The sequence below is a fragment of the Episyrphus balteatus genome, chromosome 2, assembly GCF_945859705.1.
Source record: "Episyrphus balteatus chromosome 2, idEpiBalt1.1, whole genome shotgun sequence".
Taxonomy (NCBI): domain Eukaryota; kingdom Metazoa; phylum Arthropoda; class Insecta; order Diptera; family Syrphidae; genus Episyrphus; species Episyrphus balteatus.
Window position 1 is genome coordinate 3,619,893 of NC_079135.1, and position 25,718 is coordinate 3,645,610.

Below are 25,718 nucleotides of genomic sequence, written 5' to 3' on the forward strand. Positions count from 1 at the left end.
TGCCTTTGAAATCTATTTTTTTCTCATTTTTTTTTTTTTTGTAAGTTTTTTTTGTACCTATATAATTTTCTTTAATTTTTTTCAGTTTTTTCTTCTTTTTTTTTGAAAAAAAAAAAAAAAAAATCATTTGCTTTGACTTGGTCTTGTAAGTGAGAAGTTCCTTGTTTCACCTTTGATGACTTTTTCATATAATTTTTTTTGTTCAATTTTTTCTCATCTACAGTGAACTTTTTTTTTGTAAGTCCACACTCTTTGGAAGAGTATAAGTTTACTTTTAGGGTGTGTCCAACATCCTATATGTGAGTATGTGTTTATTTATAGTTTTTTTTTACAACACTTAAACAGGTTGTGAAGTGTTTTGTATTTTTTTGAGAAAAAATAAAAAAAAAGTTGCTCCTTTGATATATGCTAAAAAAAACTTTTTTTTCACAATTAAGGCTTTACCTTCTTTTCTCTTCTTTCTTTCTTTTAGTTTTTTTTAATTACTTTGATGTCAGAAAACTGCTTTTGCCAAGCATGGCCTAGTTTTTTTTTTTGGAATTGTATTTTAAAATTTTAGTTGCATAATAATTTTGCTACGCTTCATTTAAAGTGTTGAAATTATGTGTTAACACCGGAAGACTTGGAGTTTTTCCCCGTTTTGGACATGGTTATAGGGTTTTATATAGTCTATTAAAAGGTATTACATTTTAAAATTGTGCAATTTTCAGTTTTTGCTATTTCGTTTCAGACAAGGAAGTCTGACTGGTATAAAACGTATTTAACAATTTTTGACATATTAATTTTTATACGTTTATGTAAAAAATTTATGAATTTATAGGAAAAAAGATATAATTGATAAATTAATTTAAAGATTGGTATAAATTGGGTTAAATTATACCAAATCGCTTAATAGTTTATTTAACATTAAGTTTGCTGAGTTTCGTGATCTTGTTATACCAACCAGGGAACACAAATTATTGTTTAATTTATTAATTCAATGAATGGTATAAAAAACTTATTGGTATAGCAAAAAAATGAAATCTTCTACATGCACAATAATAGTATTTCAACATTTGTTTTTATGTTTCATAGCAGTGTTTTAATCATGATCAACTTAAACAATATTGAATGTAGACCAAACAAGACTAACTGTGACTGAAACGTAGGTTATGTTTTTTTTTTATTTTTAAAGAAAAAAAAACCAAATAAATATTTTTTAACATTATTGCTGATTGGTAAACAATCAAGTGGTTTGGGTTTTTTTTGACTCAAAATCAAATTTTATTTTTCTATACTTATTTCATTTTTTTACAAATTATTTTACAAATTATAACTCGAGAATCTTATTGATATAAAATAAATGGTATAATTTTTTTCCCTGTAACTGTTGTACTTTATTATTGTATTAAATATTGCAACCGAGATAAATTTGTACATGTTTATATTTAAATTTTATTGTTTTTATGGTTGGCTTAATTGGTATAAAACCAGATTAGTATAAAAGAGTTAAACCCACATAAAGATGAAAAATGAAGTAGATCTCGATTAAGTTATCTTGATTGCAATTTCATGAAAAATGTTGACGTGTTAATTCATTTCTTTAGGTTGTAGGTCTAATTGGTATAAAATAATAATTTTAACCACACATTTTCCGTTTTTGAATGCTTGCAAGTAAAATTCGCTTATTTTTTTCAAAGCTCTTTTTTGCTTGGTTTTATATGTTTTGTAGTTATAAGGTACCCTGTGTACCTTGTCAAATATAATTGGTATAATCTATTATTATTTAATGCTCGATTATATATCTACTTATATTAAAATTGAAACTATTTTAGGAACTATTGTCACATTTTAAACTACATAATATGGTTCATTTAAGTGTTCAAAGGTTTTCTCACATGAAATTGGTATAAACTCGTCTAAAAGACAAACAAATTGAGTAAGCGTCATTGAATTGATTTTGGAAATCAAAATTGATTCTTGATTTTTTCTAACTGGTATAAACTTGTCTAAAAGTTACTTTTATAGTAAAAACTATTAACGAAGACTTGAAATTTATAAATACAAATGTGTTTAAACAATTTGTTCAATGACTAAAAACTCCTATTCTACTGTAAAATGGATATAAATCATCATGCCTATTTTTATCTTCTCTCCTGTCTTAATAGAAGCAAAATTTCAAAATCTTATCGCTTGAAATTTGAATGATGTCTTCTTCTTCCAGTGATTTCTAAATTGCCTTTGAGCTAAAATCTCGTCTATGATTTATCTCATTCACCTTGAAGGCTTATCAGGCATTTATTCAGGTGCTATGAGTCCTTTGGGTTTTACCAGGTAGAACTTAATAGCCCAAGGGATTTTCTAAATTGATCATAATGTAGAATCGCAAAGAAAAAAAAGTAAAAATAAGAAGATGCAAAAAGGTAGTTCATGATTATAAAGTATACGCCATTCCCTAAGATACAAGAAATAAAAAAATATATATATATAAACGAGGAAAGAACCTTTACAAGTGCAGCATCGCAATTAGGTTCAGGAATCATTTTTGATTCACACAAAGTAGATAAGTATCTTTCAATGTGAAGACACAAGGAGGGTATAAAAAAAGAAGAAATATTCAAAATACGAAAGGTGAAGAAATTTTACAAAGTTCCCACAAAACCAATAAACTATGTACCAAGAAATTCATAGGATGCTGTGTGCTGGGATGCTCCTGTGCAAGACCTCAGGGGCAATCGCATCGCAACCGCAAATTTTAACCTACTCCTTGTTTGTTAGAAAGAAAATTGCGTAGTGCCGCCGCTGCTTGTTCCTGCCATATCGCATCAAACTGAAGCAAACTTGAAATGGTTCTTAAAATGCAAATGTGGTTTGCATAAATGCATAACAGATATTCTATATGATGAAGGTATATAGTATAGAGATGTTTTGCTCAAAGGGCTACCTCGTTGTCAGTAGAACTTCTATAAGGAGTTTGTTTTTTTTTTTTTTATTTTTATAAAATGATGAACGGTAGGGGGAAGTGGTCACCCTTCGTACAGTTTTTGCTTATTTTTTTTTAGTTATTTATTTACTCACTCCAGCTTCGAGAAAATGGACTTTTATTGTAATATGTATATTATTACACTTTACAAACAAATTTGACACTTCTAAGTCAAAGGCTTAAATAGTTATAGCCATTTTACTGGGATTAGATTTTTGTACGAATCCTCCCCACCCGTGGGGTACCTTCGTACAGCACATGGGGTACATTCGTACAGAATATTTAAAACGTTAATTTGACTAACTTTTGATTTGTCAAATGCCAAATATGAGTTTTAAAACATTTAATTACTTATTAATTTATTAATTAATTGAACTTGACTCAGGAAAAAAACAAAAACAAATAAAAAATTTAATTTTTCGCGATTCGATGATTCTGAAACAAATTATTATTTACATATATAAAAATACCAACCTTAATTTACTATAAAATGCGAAAAACTTATTATAGAGGTTTAAATTTCATTTCAATAAAACTGTAACTCCGTGTTTTGATTGTTATCTGCTCAAGAAAATTTACTGGCGGGCAAACGTATGCGTACGAATGTGCCCCATGTTTGACTGTACGAATGCTCCCCAAGCTGTACATAATGCAGAAAAATCGATTTTTGAAAAAATGTACTGAGATTTTGCAATATTTATAATTAAAACAAAAATTTAACACTTTAATCAACAATTCTTCATTACTGTTTAGCCAAAAACATACTTAACTTAAACACAAAATGACATCAAATGTACATAAAAAAATTACTCAGAGCACTAAAAAACACTAAAAGTCTTGTGGCGACCGAATCCGTTGCACTTAGGATTCAAAATTTATCTAGAAGCTCGGCGCCTACTATGTCTATGCACACTAGTAAGCACGTGTTTGAATACCGTTTAGTTTTTGTTTTATGCTCACTGTACGAAGGGTGACCGTGTACGAAGGGTGACCACTTCCCCCTATATAAAATAAAAGACTCGTCTATAAGAAGAATTAGGTTCTCTCCAAACGAGTTTGGTGTCTTCTTAGTTCTCAGAAAGGAATTTTTAATGCGCCTTAAATTTGAAAGGAATTCTTCGCCTTCGTCTATTTTTTTTTTCTTTAAAGTTTTGAGTTAAAATTATTTAAAATAACAAATTGTATTTTAGATGGAAAATTAATGTTCAATTGTGATGGTCTAAAATTAAGGAAAAAAAAAAAAAACACTTTAACTAAAAACACCGATAGCAAAATTTAACTCTTGAATAAGAACTGGAGAGAAATTCATTACAATCTGTGCTGTCATTATTATCTTTTTTTGCTTTTTATGCACATTTATACCAGTTATATAATTTTTCATCTTTTATTTTTTTCTTTAAAAAAATTCTTCATCACACTTTGTAAAAATCTACAAATCTATTTCATGTAGCCTTTTTGACACATTTATACCAACAAGCGGAAAATTAGTACGAATGTAAACTGCTATAATATTTTGTAAAAATCAAAACACAGTTAATATAAAAAAAGTTATTTTATTCGAAATTACAACAGAAACTTTGTTATACCAATCAAGAATATGTACGTGGCGAGTGTACAAATTTCGCATTCCAAAGAAGTGTGTAAAATCTTGTGACCAATAAATTATGCTATGCAACACTGTACTTTTTTCCAATCAGAAAACTAGTTTATACCAATTATCAAATTATACGAGTCAGCGAAAAAATATTTGGGTTTTTATAGCAATTGTTTTTTTTTACTTCATTTTTAAATTTGTGTACATAATTACATGTATCATAATATTATAATAAATAAATTTTCCCACAATCCCCTATCATTTGGTGTTTAATTCTATTATACCAGTTAATTTTAATGATTAAAACTATTGTGTTAAGTTTTAGTTATTAAATATAGTTCAATAAAAATAATTTCTGCGAGTAATATCAATTGATGCGAAGGCTTTCTTTGTATGCAATTAAATTTATATTTATACCAGTTTTAAGACCAGTTTATACCAAAAAAAGTTAATTTCCTTTTGGTTATGAAACCACAAGAAAAAAAAAACAAAATTAAAGCTTGAGTTAATATATTTTTAGAATGATATTTTTATACCAATCAGCGGAATATGATACAAAGCCAATTTTTTACATTCAAATGAAAAGATGTATAATATTGTGATTCATTTTGCAAAACAAAATTATTATCAACAAAAAAAAAAAAAACTATAGAACATGTATCTAAAATTTAGTTTTCTAAATTCTCAAAATTTAAAAAATAAAAGTCTTATAAAATCCAAACTCTTCAAAGTTCATATACCTTTGATTTGCACGTGCCTGGTTCCTTATTCTATAATTAGCCACACAAAAAAAGCCTTCAACTTCTTCAAGTCATTCATCAGCGTTCACATATAACTTTCCTTTATCAAAAAAGAACTTTTCCTTTCATGATTTTCAAATTTAGTATTTTAATTAAAATGATATGAAGATGAAAAAAAAAATAGTAGAAACGGAAAAATAGAATAACGAAAAACTATGTTTTCCTCCACTTTTCTCGAACTGCCAACTGTGAAAAAGGTTCATATTCTCATTTTCGCTTTCCCAGAAAAGAAGCCTGATTTAATTTTTTGTGTGTGATTTTTTTTTTCTGTTTCACTCACAGTTTTCCATTCATTCATCAGCGTCTTTTGCTTTTGACATTTTTTTTTCAGTATGTTCGTTAGTTTTTTTTTCATTTTTTAATTAAAATTCATATAGCTTTAGTGTTGTGGTTAAAAAACAGCAAAAATTTAGAAAGAAAATTTAATTAACATCCTTTTTAACACAACGACACACATGTGTGTGCTTTTAAAAGGGGGGATGCTCTATATTGCTTCAAATATATAAAGTTTTTTTAAAAAAAAGCTCATAACTTTCAAATAACTTTCTAACGATATTTGACAAAAAAAAAAAAAAAGAAAAATAAATTTTGATGATTTTTGAAATCTTCAAAAACAACATCAAACATCGAAAACACGCATCACCTTTCACTCACAAAAAAAAAGTCTTAATGATTTTCTCCTTTAAGGCACAAAAAAGGATATGTCAATATCGATTCATATGTGACATTCGATGGCAGTCAAAGTCAGAAAAATTCATCTCATCCTTGTCAGAGAGAAGAGATATGCGGTCCTCCTCTCCGGAAGGATATATACAAAAGAAGAAACAACAACAAAAAAAAACAACATTTGAAATATGAAACGGTTGACATAGAAAAGGATAAGGATTTTCGTTTTGTGTCCTTTCTCCATTCAACCACGCGCGTAAGGCTTGTCATTCAAAACTTGTGACAGCTGAAAGCCTTGAAATAGCATCCATCATTTTGGATGCTGCTGAAATACACATATACAACAAGGACCACACAGATAAAAGCGAATCCTTAAAGAAGATATCTTTGACAAGAGATACTCTCTGTGAGTAAGAGAAGAAAATTCAAATGTCCTTGTTAATGATACAACCCATCATCGTTTTGGTCGTCTCTCGTCACAGTCGTCACTCAAGTCAGTCAGTCAGTTGTTGAGTAAGAGAAACCATCTGCTTGAAATTTAAAATATATTCCAAATGCAACATGAATAATTTTTTTAAAATATGCGACCATGATGAGTATCAACTAACTTCGGGTTATTACAAAAATTTACACGTAAACATGTATGACGTAGATGGTGTGGATATCCTTCGACATAATCCCATTTCAACATGATTACAATGTCTTGCAGAATTTAATTACCATCAAGAGAGAACATGATCCTAAGTTGATTTCCCCCAAAAAAAAATTTAAATATTCAACACTTGGTCCCTACGAAAAGGAAACTTAATCAGTGCTTTGGGACCGGGATCGGGAGGACATGAAAGTTGAGCAAAAATTAACACCAATCCCCTCGAAAAAAAATTACCCACTTAACTTATGATCCAATAACACATCCTTCCTTTGCTCGTTCTTTTTTTTTTTTTTTTTGTTCTCTCTTTTCTGGAGAGAATATAATGATACTTCCTTCCGAACACACTCTCTCTCACTTCTGGGCTTATATCCTGGATCAAAATGAGAAAGGAAAGGAGCTTTTTGCTTAGAAAAGAGGATGTGGATTGAGGATGTGGTGTTTCTGGTGAGGTCTGGGCGCTTACCGCTATCAAAACGATAATAAAGTGTTACAAATTTAATTTGTCCTTAGCATGTGTCCTGTGGCATACAGCATACAGGATGTGCTGTGCTTCGAACAAGGATCCTAGTGTTGCTTCCTTTTTGTTCATATACGATGTGTGTTACGACGAGATGAGAGTTTACAGATTTACTTTAAAATGAAAACAATCAGGATTAGAAGAAGGATGAAGATGAAGAAAAGAAAAAAAAATACACTCCTGATTGAAGGATAGATTGGCTAAAGCCACAGTTCGAAGGACTCTATACTACACTAGACTTAGAGAGTCTAGAGATGAAAGAGAGATGTTTTCTACGAAAATCTTATAAAACGGATGAAGGACGTCTTCTTGTTCGTCTTCTATTACAATCGCCTTTATGGGTAACATAATGCAATAATATATGACGAGCATAAATTTATTATATTAGAACAAGGCAAGATTGGTTTAATTTCCTGTTTGCCAGTTGAAGTTTGAAAAGTTTTTTTTTTTTGGTTTTTTTTTTCTTCGTATTTCTTGTTGTTGGTTGGTGTCGGTCGTCTTTTGAGATTGTGCATCCTGTAAGGACAGATTTTCTTGTACTTAAAATGGTAATATTTTGTCATCTCTTACTATGACGATGTAGATGATGATGATGATGGTGTTTTGTGGAGAAACAAATTATTGTTGTATATGAATATTTCATGTAACAGAGAAAGAGAATAAGGATCTTGGTTTTTCAAACTAAATGTTTATGTATAAAGGAGAATATGTTGTTTTGAACTGAAAACTTTCTTGTTCAGTTTTGGTTTTTGTATTCACACACACACACACACACATAAACCCCCAACAACTGTTGTGGAAAGGATTCGATTTAGAGAGACATATAAGTAATTCAATGCAATTAGTTATTTATAGTTCACTTCTGTGACATGGCTAGAATATCAAAAGAGCTTATGCAAAAACGAAAACTGCTGGTGTTATTGAATTTGACGTCATTAAATGGGAAATACAGATATGTAGTTAGAAAGAGAAAGATATAGTCATTTGTTTTTGAACAAGTTTGAATACTTTAAACTAAGTTTTTCTTAAGATTTTTTTTGTGAATTTTTTAAAAAGGGTTACGTGTTTCATAAAAAGGATACTTCTATTACAGTCTGGTGATAAAACAAACAGTCTAAAAAGTCTTCTGATTTAGAGAGATTTTCTGTAATTTTTTTTTAATTATTAGAAAGCGTCAACCTGTAAAGTCCTTGATTCTTGTTTCAATGAGCCTCTTGTTTAAAAAAGTTTCTTACTTTGACGGCTACCTTTTTGTCTGAGTAATTAAATCACAAAAAAATAATTATTTCATTGAACTGTTTGAGTTTAAACTTTTGCAACTAGCTTTTCGTGGGAAGAAAGAGTTAAAGAGTTTAGGAGTCCTTATGAAAAACAAAAAAAAATCAATAATAAAATTAATTTGTCTGGTTTAGACTTTTTAATTTAAGTTTTGGTAAAAAAAAAAAAAATAATTTGGGGTACGACACCTCACCAAGGAGCAGGGCCCATAGACTATTAACCGATCCAAACGGCGAAGCAATGATGCACTTTTTCATGAAAATGATACTCATAAGGACTTTGTCCATTCCTCGTTAGAGGCACCCAAGTAAAACTTGTATAAGGTTCAATGCAAACTATTACCGAATTTCCTCAAGACCTTCCTCCACAAGCAATCCACAACATAATAGCTTGTGACAAACAGCGTTAAACGACCTTATGGAGGCCTTTTAACAAAACAACGAAACATTTTAGCGAGGCTATAACTTCGCTAAGGAAACTATCACTTACATTGGATGTTATAATAAGGCTTTATAGAGGTTGTTATAAGATGTTGAATTTATGAATAAATTTATTGAATTTTCTTTTTTTTTCTTTTAATTTTTTTTCTATTTTGGCCATTCAAATGCTTTTTCTGTTGTTCTGAAATTCGAAGAATTTTATTTTAATTGAAAAAGAACACATTTTATTAATTTCACATATGAATCGCTCCCACGTACCTCCACATACCAGTGCAGCACTCTACCAGTAAACTATGCTCAAACATTAAAGATGCGTAGAAAAAAGGAAGCTAACATTGAAATGCAATTCTTTTTTCGAATTCACTAAAAAAATATGCATACTTTTAAGAAAAAACATTGCATACTTACAAGAAGAAAATATTGCATACTTAAAAGATAAAAACATTGCATACATAAAAGAACCTCTTGTAACAGGTCTTAAAGAGGCCTTCTGTCACTTGAAAATACGAAGCTTCAGTAGAACGTTTAAAAAAATTCTTAAAAAGGCCTTTTTTTTAGTTAAATTTACAAGGCTTCCTCTTAACACTTCTAGGAAGCCTTAAGGAGACCTTTTTTCTTTCTAAAATGGTTGACTTGCGTAATCAAGACTGAAACTAAACCTATACAAACTATAGCTTGTCGAATTGAAAATATTGGACCTTATGGAAGCCAAATTGCAGTTATCTTATATATATAATTCTCCTGTGCGTTTGTTTGTGACCCTACTTCTTCTAAACGACTTGATAGATTTTTCTGAAATTTGGTGGGGGTGATAAGGTTCATCCGAGACAGGTTTTGTTTTATAATTGGACCCAGTAGGTGGCGCTATTGTCAAGTTATATGCAAATTCCGTATTTGGGGTCGAATGACTGAACAGATTTTTGTGAAATTTTGTGTGTGCGATAAGGTCTATCCGAGACAGGTTTTGTGTTATAATTGGACCCGGTAGGTGGTGCTGTTGTCAAGTTATGTATATGCAAATTCCGTATTTGGGGTCGAAAGACTGAATAGATTTTTGTGAAATTTTGTGTGTGCGATAAGGTCCATCTGAGACTGGTATTGTGTTATAATTGGACCCGGTAGGTGGCGCTGTTGTCAAGTTTAATTCAAAATCCGTATTTGGGGTCGAATGACTATATATTTTTTGTGAAATTTTGTGTGTGTGATAAGGTTTGCCCCAGACAGGTTTTGTGTTATAATTGGACCCTGTAGGTTGCGCTGTAGTCAAGTTATTTGTGCTCCACATATCAAACGAACCGAGTGAACCGGAAAAAGTTTAACACATTACAGGGCTAAAATTTGAAAACAAATACTTGGAAAGGCGGAACGAAGTCCGCCGGGTCAGCTAGTTACCTATAAAATTTCAAAATTTCGTATACCTAGTGTTTGGTTTTAAAAATCTCTTAAAATTGTACGTTATCCACTCAGAGGGCAACATTTTTCCAATTTGAAATTCACTTAAATATAACATCGATCCATTGCCAAAATTTGTTCATTAAAACAAATTTCAAAGTTATAAAATTCCATCTATAAACATTTTAAAGACTGATATCTATCACCTCTATAAAAATTGATGATATTTTATTGCGCCTCAATTTATCCAATAAAAATTATATCCTTGACCTTTCCGAAAGAATATTCTGTTCGATTGAACCTTATAATAGAAAGATATTGAATTGTTGCTTAATTGATTCATTTCCAAAGCCATAAAATGACAAAAAACACAATTCAGCATTACAAAAAAGACGAAATTTTTTTTTAATGACTAACCAAGCCTCAGAAAAAAGTTTGTTTCTGTTTTTTGTGTTCCTTAAGCAATACGCTTTTATTCTTATATCAAAAAACATAAAATTAAGAAAATCTGCTAATATACTAAAAGCACCCCTATGGCGCCATAAAAAATTACAAAACATAAAAAAAACTGTTGCCTTTGTAATAAAATAAAAAAAAAAATATAATCTTCCTTTCCAACTTCCATTCCAACACCATCATCACCATCCACCACCGAAAAAAAACTTGTGTCTTCCTTAATTTGTACTTTTGTAAACATTGCTTTTACTTAAAATTAATTGCAACGCGCGACTTTTATCTTCTGACACGATGGCTAACCGCATTACAATCCTTCCCGTCTTGGTTGTCCTCGTCCTCGTCGTCAGTTTCGTCTTCTCCTTCCTTTTGCTTGCTAAATCTCTACCAAGACCAACAAAAAATAGAAACAAACTTTCAGACGACATGCGAAAGACAACCAAAAGACTATAGTACTCTTCCTATCATGGCTAGCAAAAGCGTTAAAATTTTACAGATAGAAACTGAATTTTAATTGCACCACGCAGCAGAGATATACAACACCATTGCGATGCCCTCTCCTCTTTCATGAAACAAGAATTCTCTATAAGTACTCGAAATATAATAAAAACAAGGACGAAAAGATAAAAATTTCGTTTCGACGCGAGTTGGATGTCAAGCAGCATAAAGCAACAGCACAGTAGCATTGTAGTGAAACATAAAAACACCCAGCAGCAATATAGTCACACCACACCACTTTTAAATGCGTGTACAATTGTCCTTTTAAATATCCTTGAATATTTTATGCAATGTTGAAATGCTGGACACTCTTTTTTACAACACCGCACAGCCACTAGCAGCAGCAGAAACTCCCTCTTTCTACATTTTATTCATTTTTTAAGTTTTTAATTTTTGTCTCATTTTCATTGTTCTTGAAATAAAGTTTTCGGAATGCTTTTTGGCTTAAGTTTTTTTTTTTTATATATTTCTATTTGTTTAACTCTTTTTTTGAGGTCCTTTTTTTGTCGGTTATTTTTTTTGGGTTGGTGTGAGAAATTATATTTATATTCAACCTCTTTCTGGTGCGAAAAATACTTTTGTTTATGTAAAAAATGTCCTTTTTTTTCGTGTTTGGAATTTTTTGTATCCTGTTTTTTTTTTTTTTCTTTTATGGGAGGATAACATTTTGGCTTAATTAGGACGACAAACCCTAAAAGATAGGGTTTGAGAGGATGGAGAGAGTCGATTGTTGCTGTGAAGCAATTAAAGCAACATCGTCCGAAACAAAAGCTAATTAGTAAAAAAAAGGACAATGAACATTATATCGAATGGAGTTTTCTTCTTTTTTATTTAAATTGATTACATCAAAATGTTTAAACTAATGCTGTTTATAAATAGATTGAACAAAAATAGGATAATGGAGAAGGTTGAGTAGATTTCATCTGTTACATCGGTTACAAGGACACTCCTTTGACATTAATTTGACCTCTTGTTTTGTTAATGACTTTAAGTTGAACAAGGCTAAATTTAGTTTTTGTAGTGTAAAATGGAAATTTTGAAATTTTGATGTAAAAATTTCGTGTGGAAACTAAAAATAAATTAAATAAGTTCCAAATTGTTCACATGGTAATTCTTAAGCGGAGTTCTACTTGTGATTGTAAGTTTTAAACTGAAAAAGAAAGTAGATTTCATGTGAAATGTATTAGCTTAAATTTCATTTTTGCTTCATTTGAGTATGGGTGCAGATTCCAACACCTCTAACCTTCAATTCTTAGCTGTCATAATGTAAGCATTAAATTTCCACCATAATGGTATGGAACCAGAAAATTTTTTAGAAAAACTTTCCCATAGAAAACCCAAATACGATCCACAGTTCTTTAATTTTTGGGACTTAAATTTCACTCAGCTTTTTTTTTTATTTTTATATCCAAATTGTATGGAATCTTGTATAAAAAAATTAGATAGAAAGACCGAATTTATCGTAAGCAAGTGAAAGAAGTATTATATTTGGCATGAAATTTGTAGGATCCACAAAGAAAGAATAAAAGTAAGAAATATGAAATCTATTATTTTTATTAATTGTCAATTTAGAATTTTGTGGAACGTAACAAAAAAATTTAATATTGATCGTTAGCAAGTGAAAGAAGTATTATGTTCCACAATATTTCACATGAAATTTGTATGATCCACAAAGTAAGGATAAAAGCAAGAAATATGAAATCTATCATTTTTATTAATTGTCGATTTAGAAATTTGTGGAACGTATCTCTGTAAATTTCACGTAAATTTTCAACAAAATTTTTTAAAATTTTTGTTTTTGGTATATTTTTTTTTCTGCAAATTGATAAATGTTTAAATCCAATAACAGAAAATGAAAAATATTTTTCTGTAAAATAATATTAATGAACAAAGTTTTTCTCACTCTCTCTTCTCACTTAACTGAGAAAAAAAGTTTTCTTTTGTTTTAAATTTTTATATTATATTTAATTCAAAACCTGTCTAGCGGAAAAATTCCTCTTAACATGGCACATGTGTTTAAAAAGTAAGCAAATCTAAAAATTCATCCTTTTTTTTGTGTTCCCCAAACGTCCTTTCCGCAATTTATTACCAACAGTTTTTTTCTGGTTGTTGTTGCTGTTGGCACCAAATGCTGCATACATCGTTTAAAGAATGTTTATCTCATAAAAGGACATGAGAAAAGGTTAAGGACAAGTAGGATCACCCTCAGTTAAAAAAAAAATTGGATAAAATTGAAATTTGAATATTTATTTATGACCCTTTTTTTTTTGTTGGTAGGAATAAATAAGACTAAAAGCTAAGAGTTTTTATATATAACTACAGTAGTAGTTATAGTATAGTTTTGATATTTTTTTTGTTACTTAAAAAAATAAGAGGAAAGATAAACTCTTGCAAACAAGGAACAAAAAAAAATCCTTTTTGCTTGTGACAGAAAGTTAAAAGAAAAGAAGAAAAATAAAAAAAATAAATAAATATTTTTTTTTCGTTCATTTTTTATTGTATTCAATATCATTACGATAAAACAAAGACACAGATGAGAGGAGAGTAGAGGACAACTTATTTTGCGGAAGGAATAGAAATAACATCCTGGAGTTTACTTTTTGTTTCCTTTCAATCATATTTTCCCTTTGGTTTGAATTTCTGTATTTTTTTTTTTTTTTGTATTTTTATTTTATTTGTGTTCTTTATATTTTTGAGCTCGTTTACCAACTTGTTAGTAAGAGAAAACCCAACAATCTTTCTTGAAATGCAGTTTTATGTACTTTATTTTTTTTTTTTTTGTGAATTATATTTTTTTCTAGCCTTAATTACTTCCTTTTGAAATGATACGAAGACAGAAAATGTTGCTGCGTTTTTCTCTCTTTCTCTTTGCTGGATATGTCTCTCTCTGTGTGTCTCCTCGTCCAATGGCTTTGTCTATAATAATTCCGCGAGGACGAGGATTTGTTACCCGCAGCAGAGGTATTAAAGTAATTGTCTTTTCTTTTAGAAACTGACTCTATACAAATATTTTCTGGCGGCGGGCGGTATGATAGATGGAGTTGGATGATCTCCACTTGGTTTTTTTTTTTTTTTTGAACATTTTCTTTTAAGTTCTTTTTATTTATGAACAAAAATAAAATAAAAAATAGCAATCATAAAAAAGGAAAAAAAAAAAAATACTTATGATACGAGGACAATTTTATAAAAGATTATTTTTATCTTGACATAGATCCTTCTTCAAGAAAATAAAATAAAAAAAAAAAAAAAGTTGAAAAAATAAGAGAACTTCAATGGAAAGAAATTATAATTGAAACTAATTAAATGAATACCGACACACAAGACGGAGATTATTAATTTTTTGTTAAATAAGTTTGTGTTTTATGTTTATTTTTTTTATTTTTGTTGACTCAATTTAAAATAAAAGTTTTATTTAGTACTTGAATTTGAAACAATTTATTTAGTATTTTAAAAGGATCACATTATTTAAAGAAGGAGTTCAGAATTCAAAAGTGGTTATTTTTGCTATAAGCTTGTGTCATTTCTCCGAGATAGATTTTTGCTGACTCTTTTACTTTTGGGATATTCTAATGTCACGGTTGAGACTAAAACAGAAATGGTTTGAAGAAGGATATGTTTTAACAAAATCAAATAATGTTTTTTTTTAATCTCACTTAAACATAGGCATAAAAATGATTATTTTTATAATTATATAAAAAAGTCACAGGTGGATAAGAAAACTGTTCGTCACGGGTGGGATATGTGTAAATATTGCTCTACAAAAACATCTTTTTTTAGGGTTGTTTCAAAACAAAATATGCATTACATATTCACTGTTGAGTTCCAAACATTTTATGTCCTAAGTCCAAATCTTTTAAGTGAGTACCGAAATAGAAAAAAAAAAAAAATGTAACAAAATTTTAGCAGTAAGTTCTTGCAAGTTTCTATTAAATGGTTCCAATTATATGGGGATTGGTTAACAGTCTACTTACATGAACAAATTAATATAATCTTCTTGTGAGCTTAGTAAGAATGCCAATAAATAAAATATACAAAATTACATACACACTCAACCCATCGACCATCGAAAGCAATAAAATATTCAAAGTCTGCACAAAATACTTCAAGTCCAATTAATTTCATTTTCTGATGTTAACTGACCCAAAACTCGCATTTGAAGGTCATTTATCTTCTTTTTTTTTCTATTCAACTCGAATCGAAATAAAAAAAAAAAAAACAAAGAAAATAAAGGAGAGAAGAAAGAAAAAAAAAATACTAATGTCCTTGACAAAAAGTTAATATCTATCCAATACCATGCGTACCATATCCCCAATATCTTTCCCTTTTTGTCTCTCTCACTCTGGAATAATATACACTATTTCCCTATGAAGTTTTCTCTTATATTTCGCTTAAATAACTTCACGGACATAAAATTCCGGGTATACTATATCGGTTTCATTATGTTTATCCCTTTTTCAATAACAGTCAATCAAACTGTCATTATGGCTTAGTAAGCGCATAAACACATACAGTCCCAAATAAAACACAACAAAAACAAAAAAAATAAACAAAAACGAACGAACGAATGGACGGACATACCCCTATCATATAGGAAAGCTCGTGTATAAGGGTATAAAGTTATTTTTATTGGCAACCCTTCGTCCTTCCAGCCAAAAGACATCATTCACCACCAAAAAAAACCACCCACATTGTTGTTTTATTTATTCTTTCAACGAGGAAATATAATATACAATCGACGTACCTACACGAGATATGGAGAAGTAGAAAAAATTTACTACTGTAACCGCGCCCTAACATTATGCAGGAGCAGATATAGTTTGTCAGGATAATTTTTTTTTTTTATTCTGCAAGGGAAGGACCAAAGTCATTGTGGAATATATAAAAATACAGTTCTTCAACTAGGAACTTTCTGTGCAGATAAATGCTGACAACAGGTCAACAGTTAGTTGTTAAAATAAGAGAAGGTCATTATATCCTTCAAACCTTAGAGGAGTTTCCCCATATAACAAGGACCCTGTTTATGTTGTAAAAACCGGAATTACATTCAAGAAAAATTTACAAAATGACATTCACACATATCCATAAACTCATAATAAACTGCTCTCAAGACTGTTGATAGGACGTAGAAGGGTATTTAAAAAAGGACGAAAATATACATATATGTAAAAAAAAACTACAACGCATTTGCAAGGAGATGAATAAAAAATCATCCGGAAGTCTGCTGATACTCACACATCCATATGTTTGTCAAGTACCCCGGTGGTGTATTATAGAAGTATAGTTTACCCAGAGTGGCCCCCGATAGGAGTCAGTCAAGAGCCGAGGTCCTACTCCTGCTATGATGGTAGCTTGCAGTTAGTAATTGTTTATTCGACAGGACTCCTTGTGTGTGCGATGACATATGCCCGACATTTTTTTTGGTTTTTTTCCTTTTTTTTTGTCCGTAATGTATGTTGCCAAGATTTTAACAAAAGCTCAGGTCAAATACGATATATATACCTCCGTTCACTCACAGGATAGTGCAGGACATGCAATTGAATTCCATGTCTGAAAAAACTGGACAATACAGTTGGGGTTGTTTTTTTTCGTCCTTTTTTTCGAGAATTTTTCTTTTATTCTCAAAAAAATCAGAACAAAAATTTAAAAAACGTGAGTGGGATTGAATGACGACAATCTTTGTAGGTATATTTTTTTTTCTGCACAAAGAAGGAAGAAGAAGAATAAAACAAAAAAAAAATAAATAAAAACTCTGGCATCTGGGTCAGAGTTGGAAAGTTGAACAACACCAATCCTTTTCATTGCGGAAACTTATTGTTCCTGTCTCTTCTCACAATTAGTGTGGTAGTGGTTACTGGCAGGGGGGGCGATGGAGTAGGGACGAGAAAAAACTTCATCAACAGTAAGTAAACTTCCGAATCCTCTCCCGGTGGTGGCCGCCCAATTAGAGGACACAATAAAAGCTTCATTATATGCATAAAGTAATAAACAAAACACCACCAAAGCTTTTAATTAAGCCGTACATAATTTTCAAAAAAAAAAAAAAAAAAACAATACAAAACAAAATGAGAGTTCAAAAATCTTCTATATTTTTCAACAACAAACGAGATATGAGACTAGGAGAATGATGATGATGGGGGGACGATGATAATAATGGCGGCAATGAACTACGTTCCTCGCATATATCGTCCCAAGTATAAAAGGGATATAGGATACTCCCTATTTTTGTAGCAGCAGGAAAAAAGGATAATACGATTCTCTCTCTTAGAATTCGTTCGTATTATCGTATTCTTTTAGAATTTTTTTTATTTGTTTTGTTGTTTTATTTTTTGTGCCTTTTTCTGCTTCTATCGTAGATATATGGCACAATGACATTTTCTGTGTGTCTGCCACCCTTAGCGCAATGAGCTGATGCCGTCACGTTGTCCGTCACTCACTATCATGATGTACATGTTGCCGTTAACGAGCTTATATTATGTATTTTTATGTATGTAGACAATTTTTTTTTTTTTTTTCTTTTTTATTCACATCAATGTCAGAGAAATGTTAATTAATTTTTGCTAAACGATCAACGGGGAGACTTTTGTTTACTTACTCTGTTTTTAGAACGAGCAAGCAGAGTATATCTAAATGGAAATTAAAGCATAGTTTTATTTTTGTAGATTCTAAACTCTGATAGATAGCAAGATAAATATCTACTTGGAGTGTGTGCTTTAATATGAATTTTCTGTGGTTGTGTCATTCACCTTTATGGAAATTGGAATCAGGAGATTGAAATTCTTTTTTGCCTTAAAAAAATTTGATTTGATCACAGACTTATAGAGATTTTTTAGAACAGCAAGATGTCCTTTAAGGTACTAACCTTAAAGAACTTCATTTGGAAGGTCCTTTTAAGAATTTTCTGAAAGTTATCGTCCTATCTCTAAAATTTTGATGAATTTGAAACTTATCCTGCCAATACATTATAACAACCTTATTTTTTTCCAAAATATGTAATTTTTGATGCCTACCTAATTAAGTCAGTGAACTCTTCGAAAAATATAGTGAAATTATTATCAGGTTGGGGTCAAAATTCTGCTTTTCAAAATTCTGTTTTTCATAATTCTGTTTTTCAAAATTCTGCAAAAAATTAAAAAAGGGTTTGGAAAATGTTCAAAAGCGCGCGCTTTTTAACATTCTCCGAACCCTTTTTTAATTTTTTGCAAGATTCTGTAAAATCATCTTCTTGAAAAATTATCTGTTTATTTGATTACTTACCTACATAATTTGCATTCTTTGAATGTATATTAATTTTTGTTTTATAAATGATTAAATTTGAAAATATTAAGAAAAGGTTTTGAATACTAAACATTTCCGAAAATAATTCAAAATTTTTTAATTTGTCAAATAAAGATGAATATTCAAAAATTTGAATAAGAAAAGGAATATCTTGTATCAAACAACATCGGTTCCAATAAGTTATAGATTTTATTTGAAAGAAAGTCAGTCTATGAATTTTAAAATATATTTGCGACACTTAAACAAAAATATTTAGGAAAGTGCCAATGTTGAATTACATTAATGAGGTGTATTTTTCTTTAGTCAGCGCATATGCTATAAAAAAAAAAACAGAATTGGCAGAATTTTTTTGTTCAAGTATAATGCTGGCAGAATTTTGAAAAGCAGAATTTTGAAAAGCAGAATTTTGAAAAGCAGAATAGAAAAAAAGCAGAATTTTGAAAAAAAGAATTTTCTTTAAAAGCAGAATTTTAAAGCCAGAATTTTAACCCGATCCCATTATTATCATTTTTTTTTTTTTTCATTTGTGCATGTTGATGTATAGTGTGTATTTTAGTTTTCAACAATTTATTAGGTACAAAAAAATATTTATATTGGTTGTTTATATGATCGAATAGTGCTTTTGTTATATTTTTTGAATCCTCCATTTTGTTTTTATTTCCAAAAAAAAAACTGTTTTTACAGACTTAACGCGGTAATCTATGAATATCTCAGTCAGTTTTTTAACCATTCTCAATATGTTATATGTTTTGGAAAGAGCATTGTCAGAACTTTCGAATGATGTATGTAAATCTATTGTTTAAAAAAATAACATGTATGTTTTTATCCCATAAATCTTAAAAAAGTGGCCATTTTTTTATTGCATAATGAAAAAAAAAATGAAGTTACACTGAAGGAAAAGCCACCATAAAACAACTTAAAATCAATGAAAAAGAAATTGATTTAACTATTATTCGGAATGATTTTTTTATGATGAACCTTTTTAAAATGTTTAATTTTTGATGGTTTTGTATCATAAAGTCAAATAAATCAAAGTAGTTCATCTTTGAAACAACGACGTTTCAACTTCAATTTATTTTTCCCCTCAGTGTAGGCAACACCCAAGTAACAATTTAGCTTTCCTAAGGGTCAATGCAAGCTATTTTTTGGCTTTCATAACAAGAAGGACATGTCTTATACAAATCATATTGGCGCATTTTACCGAAATTGCATAGGACTTTTCTTCACAGGTAATCCACAAGCTAATAGCTTGTGTAAAACAGCTTAAAATGGCCTTACGGAGGTCTTCCTGCAGTGGGTATATCTAATGCACAAACCGGATTACTTGCGTAGGATGTTATAATAAGGCCTTAAAGAAGTTGTTGAAGGTGTTGTAGAAAATGTTTAATTTATGCATAAAAAAAAAAGAATTTATTGAATTTTATTTAATTTTTTTTATTTTTTTTTTTTGATTTTTTCTGTTTTGCATTTTCTATATTTTATTTTATTTAATTTAATTTTTTCCTATTTTGTTTCTTTTCCTTTTTTGGGAATTCCACTAATTTGTCTGTTGTTCTGAAATGATGAGAATATTATTTTAATTGAAAAAGAACACATTTTTTTATTTTCATCACATGGCCCGGCCAGGAATCGATACCACGTACCTCTGCATACCAAGCCAGCACCTTACCAGTAGACCATGCTCGTATTTTATAGATAAGTGGAAAATTGGGAGCTAATTGAAACCTCACATTGAAATCCAATGTTTTTTTTTCTAATGCGTTACAAACATTGCATATCTGCAGCATAAAAACTTTGCATACTTCCAGGTGAAAACATTGCATACTTTCAAGAACCTCTTCGAACAGGTCTTATAGAGACCTTCTGTCACTTGAAAATACAAGGCTTCTTTAGAACGGTTTAAACAGGTCTTATAAAGGTCTTTCTGACTGATATTTACAAGGCTTCTTCTTAACACTTCTAGATAGCCTTAAGGAGACCTCCTTTCTTTCCAAAATGGATGACTTGCGTAAGTAAGCCTTAAACTAAACCTATACAAACTATAGCTTGTCGAATCGGACAAAATAGACCTTATGCAAGTAAAATTGTTACTTGGGCATACTGAAAGAACACAAATAAATGTATTGCTTTATTGAATTCGACCAAAACTGTGGAATCTACGTTATTTTTTCGTAATTACAAAATATGGCCAATCATGATGTATATTGTAACAATTAAAATTTGTATGCTCCAAAAGGTTTATATGGTTGAAAATTACCTAAAACTAATATTCCCCAAATTTCAAGTCTCTAACATAATTCTAACCTGCCTCCAAGCGGTTGAAGTTTCTCATGGGAATAACATGGGGTTTTTTTGGAAATTGTTCGATCAATTTTGAACCATTTGTTCAACAAATTTAAAACCTTACAGACTTAATCTTAATAGGTGTAGCTAACATGTGGATATTTTTCACATTTTTAATTTTTATAATTTTTGAGATTCAGCTTGGCAAAGGATATCATTTTTTTTAGTCGCTCTTTTTCACGTTTGTCTAATATGACAATTTTTAACGTAATGAAAGTTCAATCACAGAAACATTAACTGTAGCTACTTCAGCTATGATGATCATTCGATAGCCTTGGTCACATTTTATTTATTTCTATTCAAATATATTTTTGCATGTCTTTACTTTAAATTAACTGTGTTGAAAGCTGATTTAATGCTTACAAATAATTTCAAGGACTTGTTATTATTTATAATGTTGTTTTCTATGAAATGAGTTATAAGAGTTATTAGAATATTTTCGTATCAGCAAAAATAAATTTCTGTCAAAAAATATTTATTGAAAAAAATGGTTTATCCTTGAATTTATGATGGAACTTTTCATAGAAAAAATATTTTGATGATATTAAATCAAGATATTGATAATTTGCCTCACAAATCATTGAAATGTTTATATGTCATCAATAAATAACCAATTCAAAATTATTTTTTTAAATGGTCAAAATATAAATAACAATTTTCAGCAATTATAATTGTCCCCTTCTTGTGTTCTCCTCTTATTTAAAAATTATTATTTTTTTTTAAATGTGACAGTTTAATGTTTCACAATATAATTCAACAAAAAGAAAATTAATATATCATTTCACCATGACTAACTTTTTCTTTCACATATATACGCACATTTGATTAACTTTTTTTTTTTTTCTTAAAAACAAAAATTTTTATTTTTATTACCAGCATTTCTTATATAAAATATTTTTGTTTTCTTTTTAAATAAAATAGCTCCTTGACAGTTTTGAACCAAAAAAAAAAAAAAACACACACACAAAAAAATCCCATAAATTATTTGAATTTATTTTTCGCATTGTTGCTCTGTGAAAATGCTATTAATTCAATTTTGGGAAAAAGGATCTGGAGAAGGGGACGATACAAAACAATAAATAATTTGTGTCAAATAAAATCCTTTTTCGGAGTAAACGAATAAAGACAAATAGTAAACGTTGTCGTTTAGTTTTTTTGTTATATTAATAAAATTGCCTTAAATCGAAGGAAATAAAATTAATAACTTTGTCTTGAAATATCCTTTCATTTGAAAGATTTTTGATATGCAAATTTGTTTTTGTTTTGTTAGTTTTTTTTTTTATGTTGGTTTTGTTTTATTGCTTGTTGGCAAGTTTATAATACATTAAGTGAGAATTTGATGATAGCTTTTTTTGATTATCTTTTTTTCTTTGCTTTAAGTTATCATAGTTTGTAGTGTTGAACACATTATGGGAACTAGTAATTTATGGAATGGATTTAAGTGAAAACTTATTCTGCAAAGAAATATTTTCTTTAACAAAATAGTTTTCCTTAGAAAAAATATTGCTTTGTCTTCAACCCTTTTGAGGAGCTTGACAAAAAATCTATTCTTTTTTTAAAGAATAAATTAGATAGAGTAACTAAAAAAAGCTTTTTTCATCTAATCAAATCTTAATTGTATAATGTCTAGACTTAAGAATTAAAAACACACTGATGAATATTTGTTTTATTATGACAAAACACACTCATACATCTAGAAAAACAAAGACCTTGACTTCATCATTTCAATTTCTTTCAATTTTATTTTTATACATATTTTTTGTCTAAATTGTGAAATAAATATTTAAAAAGAAGAGAAAACACAATCTTATTTGTGAAAAATAAAAATTTATGTGAGTTTATATTCTACTCTATGTTTGTCTAAAAAAAAAAAGAAAGTAAAGTAAGCCAAAAGGCACAAAAAGGACTCTTCAATAATAAAAAAAAAAGACAAACAATCGCTACAAAGGAATTCAATATTTGAGTGGATGCGTCTTTCGAGAAATGAAGAATGACTTTTTCTTTTAAGGAAAAAAAAAGAGTAGAAGAAGTAGTAGAAAAAATAAAATAAAATCAAGGAAGCACATTTATTATATAAAAACCTCTTCATACCACTCGCCTTCATACAATCTTTATATGGTGACTTTTTTTAAGACCATTGAAATCTATTTTTTTTTTTATTTTAAAATTTTGTATTCTTTCATGAACACATGCTCCATTTTTATTTATTTTTTTTTTTTTTTTTGTAAAAAAAAGGATAGAAACTAATCATCAAGTGGTTCGCCTCTCCATCGTCATTTTATTCCTTCGTCCTCTCGTAACTAGAGAGAATTTCCACTTACTGAACGGAAAGCTTTGCTGCTTAGATAACTACCTCACCCATCTATCTAGTATTTGTTGTTGTTGTTTTTTTTTGTGGAGAAGGAGAAAAAAAAGTTAAGAGGATTCAAAAAAAGGATTTAATTTCAATCTCCCTCTTCAAGTCTATCGGTAGCTAGGTTTAGCTACCTGCGGTATATAAATAAAAAAAAAAATTGAATAAAAAGAAAAAATCACGCATACGCCCGAGTGATCGCGTCTAATACTCCATCCAACTCGTCATACTCATCGTCGTACATGTTGCGTTCCAAAACCACTTTCTTTTTTTTTAATTAAAATTAAATTTTAATAAGGACTTACCGATTCAATAGCTTTATCCAGGCGGTAAATTTCCTCTTGTAGGAGATGAAGTGTACCAGTTTTTCCACGATGCCGAGCAAATGCTGCAGCACAGGCACTATGAATGCTATTTACCCAGTTCTCCAATTCAACCTAGATAATGAAGAAAAAAAAAATAATAAAAATTTAAGTTAATTAAATTAAAACAAGAAAAAAATGAAATGAGATGAGATGAGAAATGAGAATAAATAGTGAAAAATATTTCCGGAAATTTTGTGTAGCTATCAAAAACAACAATTTAAGAGTTTAAGAACCTTAGTTTTTTTTTTTGGGAGGAATGAATTTTAATAGTTTTTTTGTTTTTCATTTTAAAAAGGCAAACTTAACTTTAAAAAAAAAAGCACATATCAAATTCAAAAGAGTTTGGGAAATTTAAAGTACCAACAAATTTTCGTGTAAAAACAATCATGGCTGGATCGATCTGCTTTTTTAGTTAATTTTCTAAAATTTTTGCTACTTTTATGCAAATATTTTGTATAGGCAGCAGGGTTGTAAAAATTATTTTATTTTTAATGCATTTGCTCTCCATTACAAATAAAAAAAAAATATTTATTGCAAATAAAAAAAATTTGCATTGAAATCAAACAAATTTTATTGCAACTTAAAAATATTTGCATTGAAAAAAAAAAATTTAATGCAACTAAATACATTTTGTATTAAAGAAAAAAAAAGTTATTGCTAATAAAAAAATTTGCATTGAAAATAAATTTTTTATTGCATTAAAGCAAAAAAAAAATTAAATAAATTAAATATTTTTTTTTAATACTCGTCGAATTTCTTACAATTTTGGCTATTTGACGATACAAAAACTTTTTCAACTATAATATTGATGATAAATATAAGGTCAAAAAGTCAAATTTGTAAGACATTGGACGAGTTAAAAAAAAAAAATATTTAATTTGAATTTTTTTTAATGCAGAAATTTTTTTATTTGCAATAAATTTTTTTTTCAATGCAAAATATTTTTCTTTGAAATAAAATTTTGATTTTCAATGTCATTTGCAATAACATTTTTTTTTGTATGTAAAATATTTTTATTTGCAATAAATATTTTTTTAAAATTTCAAATGTACATTTTTTAAGTTGATATTATTACAACCATGATAGGTAGATAAACTTGAGGTAATGATTCAAAAATTTGAGTTGTCCTTAAGGTTTCTTGTAAAAAGTTGCTTCAATGTGTTGAATTGCACATGAGGTTTGCATGAGCCTTGTTCTTTTAAGACGAGCAAAAAGAATATTTCTCTACAAGTTAACTTTTTTAAATGTTTAAAAATAAAATTAATCTTAAATATCTTTTTTAAACAATATTTATTATATTAAATAAAAAAACTAAAAAAGAAATTTTTAAATTTTTTTTTCATACGTGACCCGTTGATAGCAGAATTTCATTTGAATAAAGTTACCATAGATCTAATGTTGACAACTTTATATACCTATTTTGTCAAACCTTTTGAACAAAAATTGGAGTTTATTGACTTTTTAAAGTAAAACCTTTTCAAAGTTTTAATATAAAACAACGCATCCGTGAATTTTTTGCAACACAAAAAATAATCGCGAAAAGGCTTACCTTCGCAAAGCTGCGTAAGTCCTTCGCGGATAAGCCTCAAAGCTGCTGCTAGGAAGTAATTCAATATTGAGAGAGTGTATTTTGTCCACAAAAAAAAAAAAAAAAAAAAAAAAAGGACGAAAAAATACATATTCATACTCAATAGCCTATGTGAGTCAGGGTTATTTGCTGCGTTTGATATGGCAAATATACTCTTCAGAGTCCTTGAATACAAGTTTTTTTTTCATTTTTTTTATGTAAACGCACACAAACAAACTTGGTACCAGCGGCTTTTTTTTTTTGTATTCAATGTTTTTTTTTTTGCAACAACTTTTCCTGTGGTGTTGAAAAGTAGTAACCGCAGCATACAGGACGATTATTTGCCTCTGTTTTTTTTTTTTTTTTGAAAACGATTCGCAGACTTATTCACATACGTTCGCATAAGGCTACCCATTCAATTGTATGAACACTAAAATTTACAAAAAAAAAAGAAAAAAAATCATGAAAAAAAAGGACGAAGGAAAATTTATATATCTTTGCATTGGCAAGTAAAACTAGAACACACCCTGCGGTTATTTAATTGTTGTTTTTTTCTTCTTCTA

The 25,718-nt window shown here is 29.1% G+C and overlaps 1 protein-coding gene across 1 annotated transcript in view; it reads right to left on the reverse strand.

The window, feature by feature from the left end:
- LOC129908972 (protein still life, isoform SIF type 1) overlaps positions 1–25,718 on the reverse strand; it is a 419,398-nt gene that overhangs the window by 132,651 nt on the left and 261,029 nt on the right. Inside the window, exon 15 of the mRNA XM_055985825.1 lies at positions 23,529–23,660. Within this exon, the coding sequence (XP_055841800.1) occupies positions 23,529–23,660 (132 nt within the window). The remainder of the gene's footprint in view (positions 1–23,528; positions 23,661–25,718) is intronic.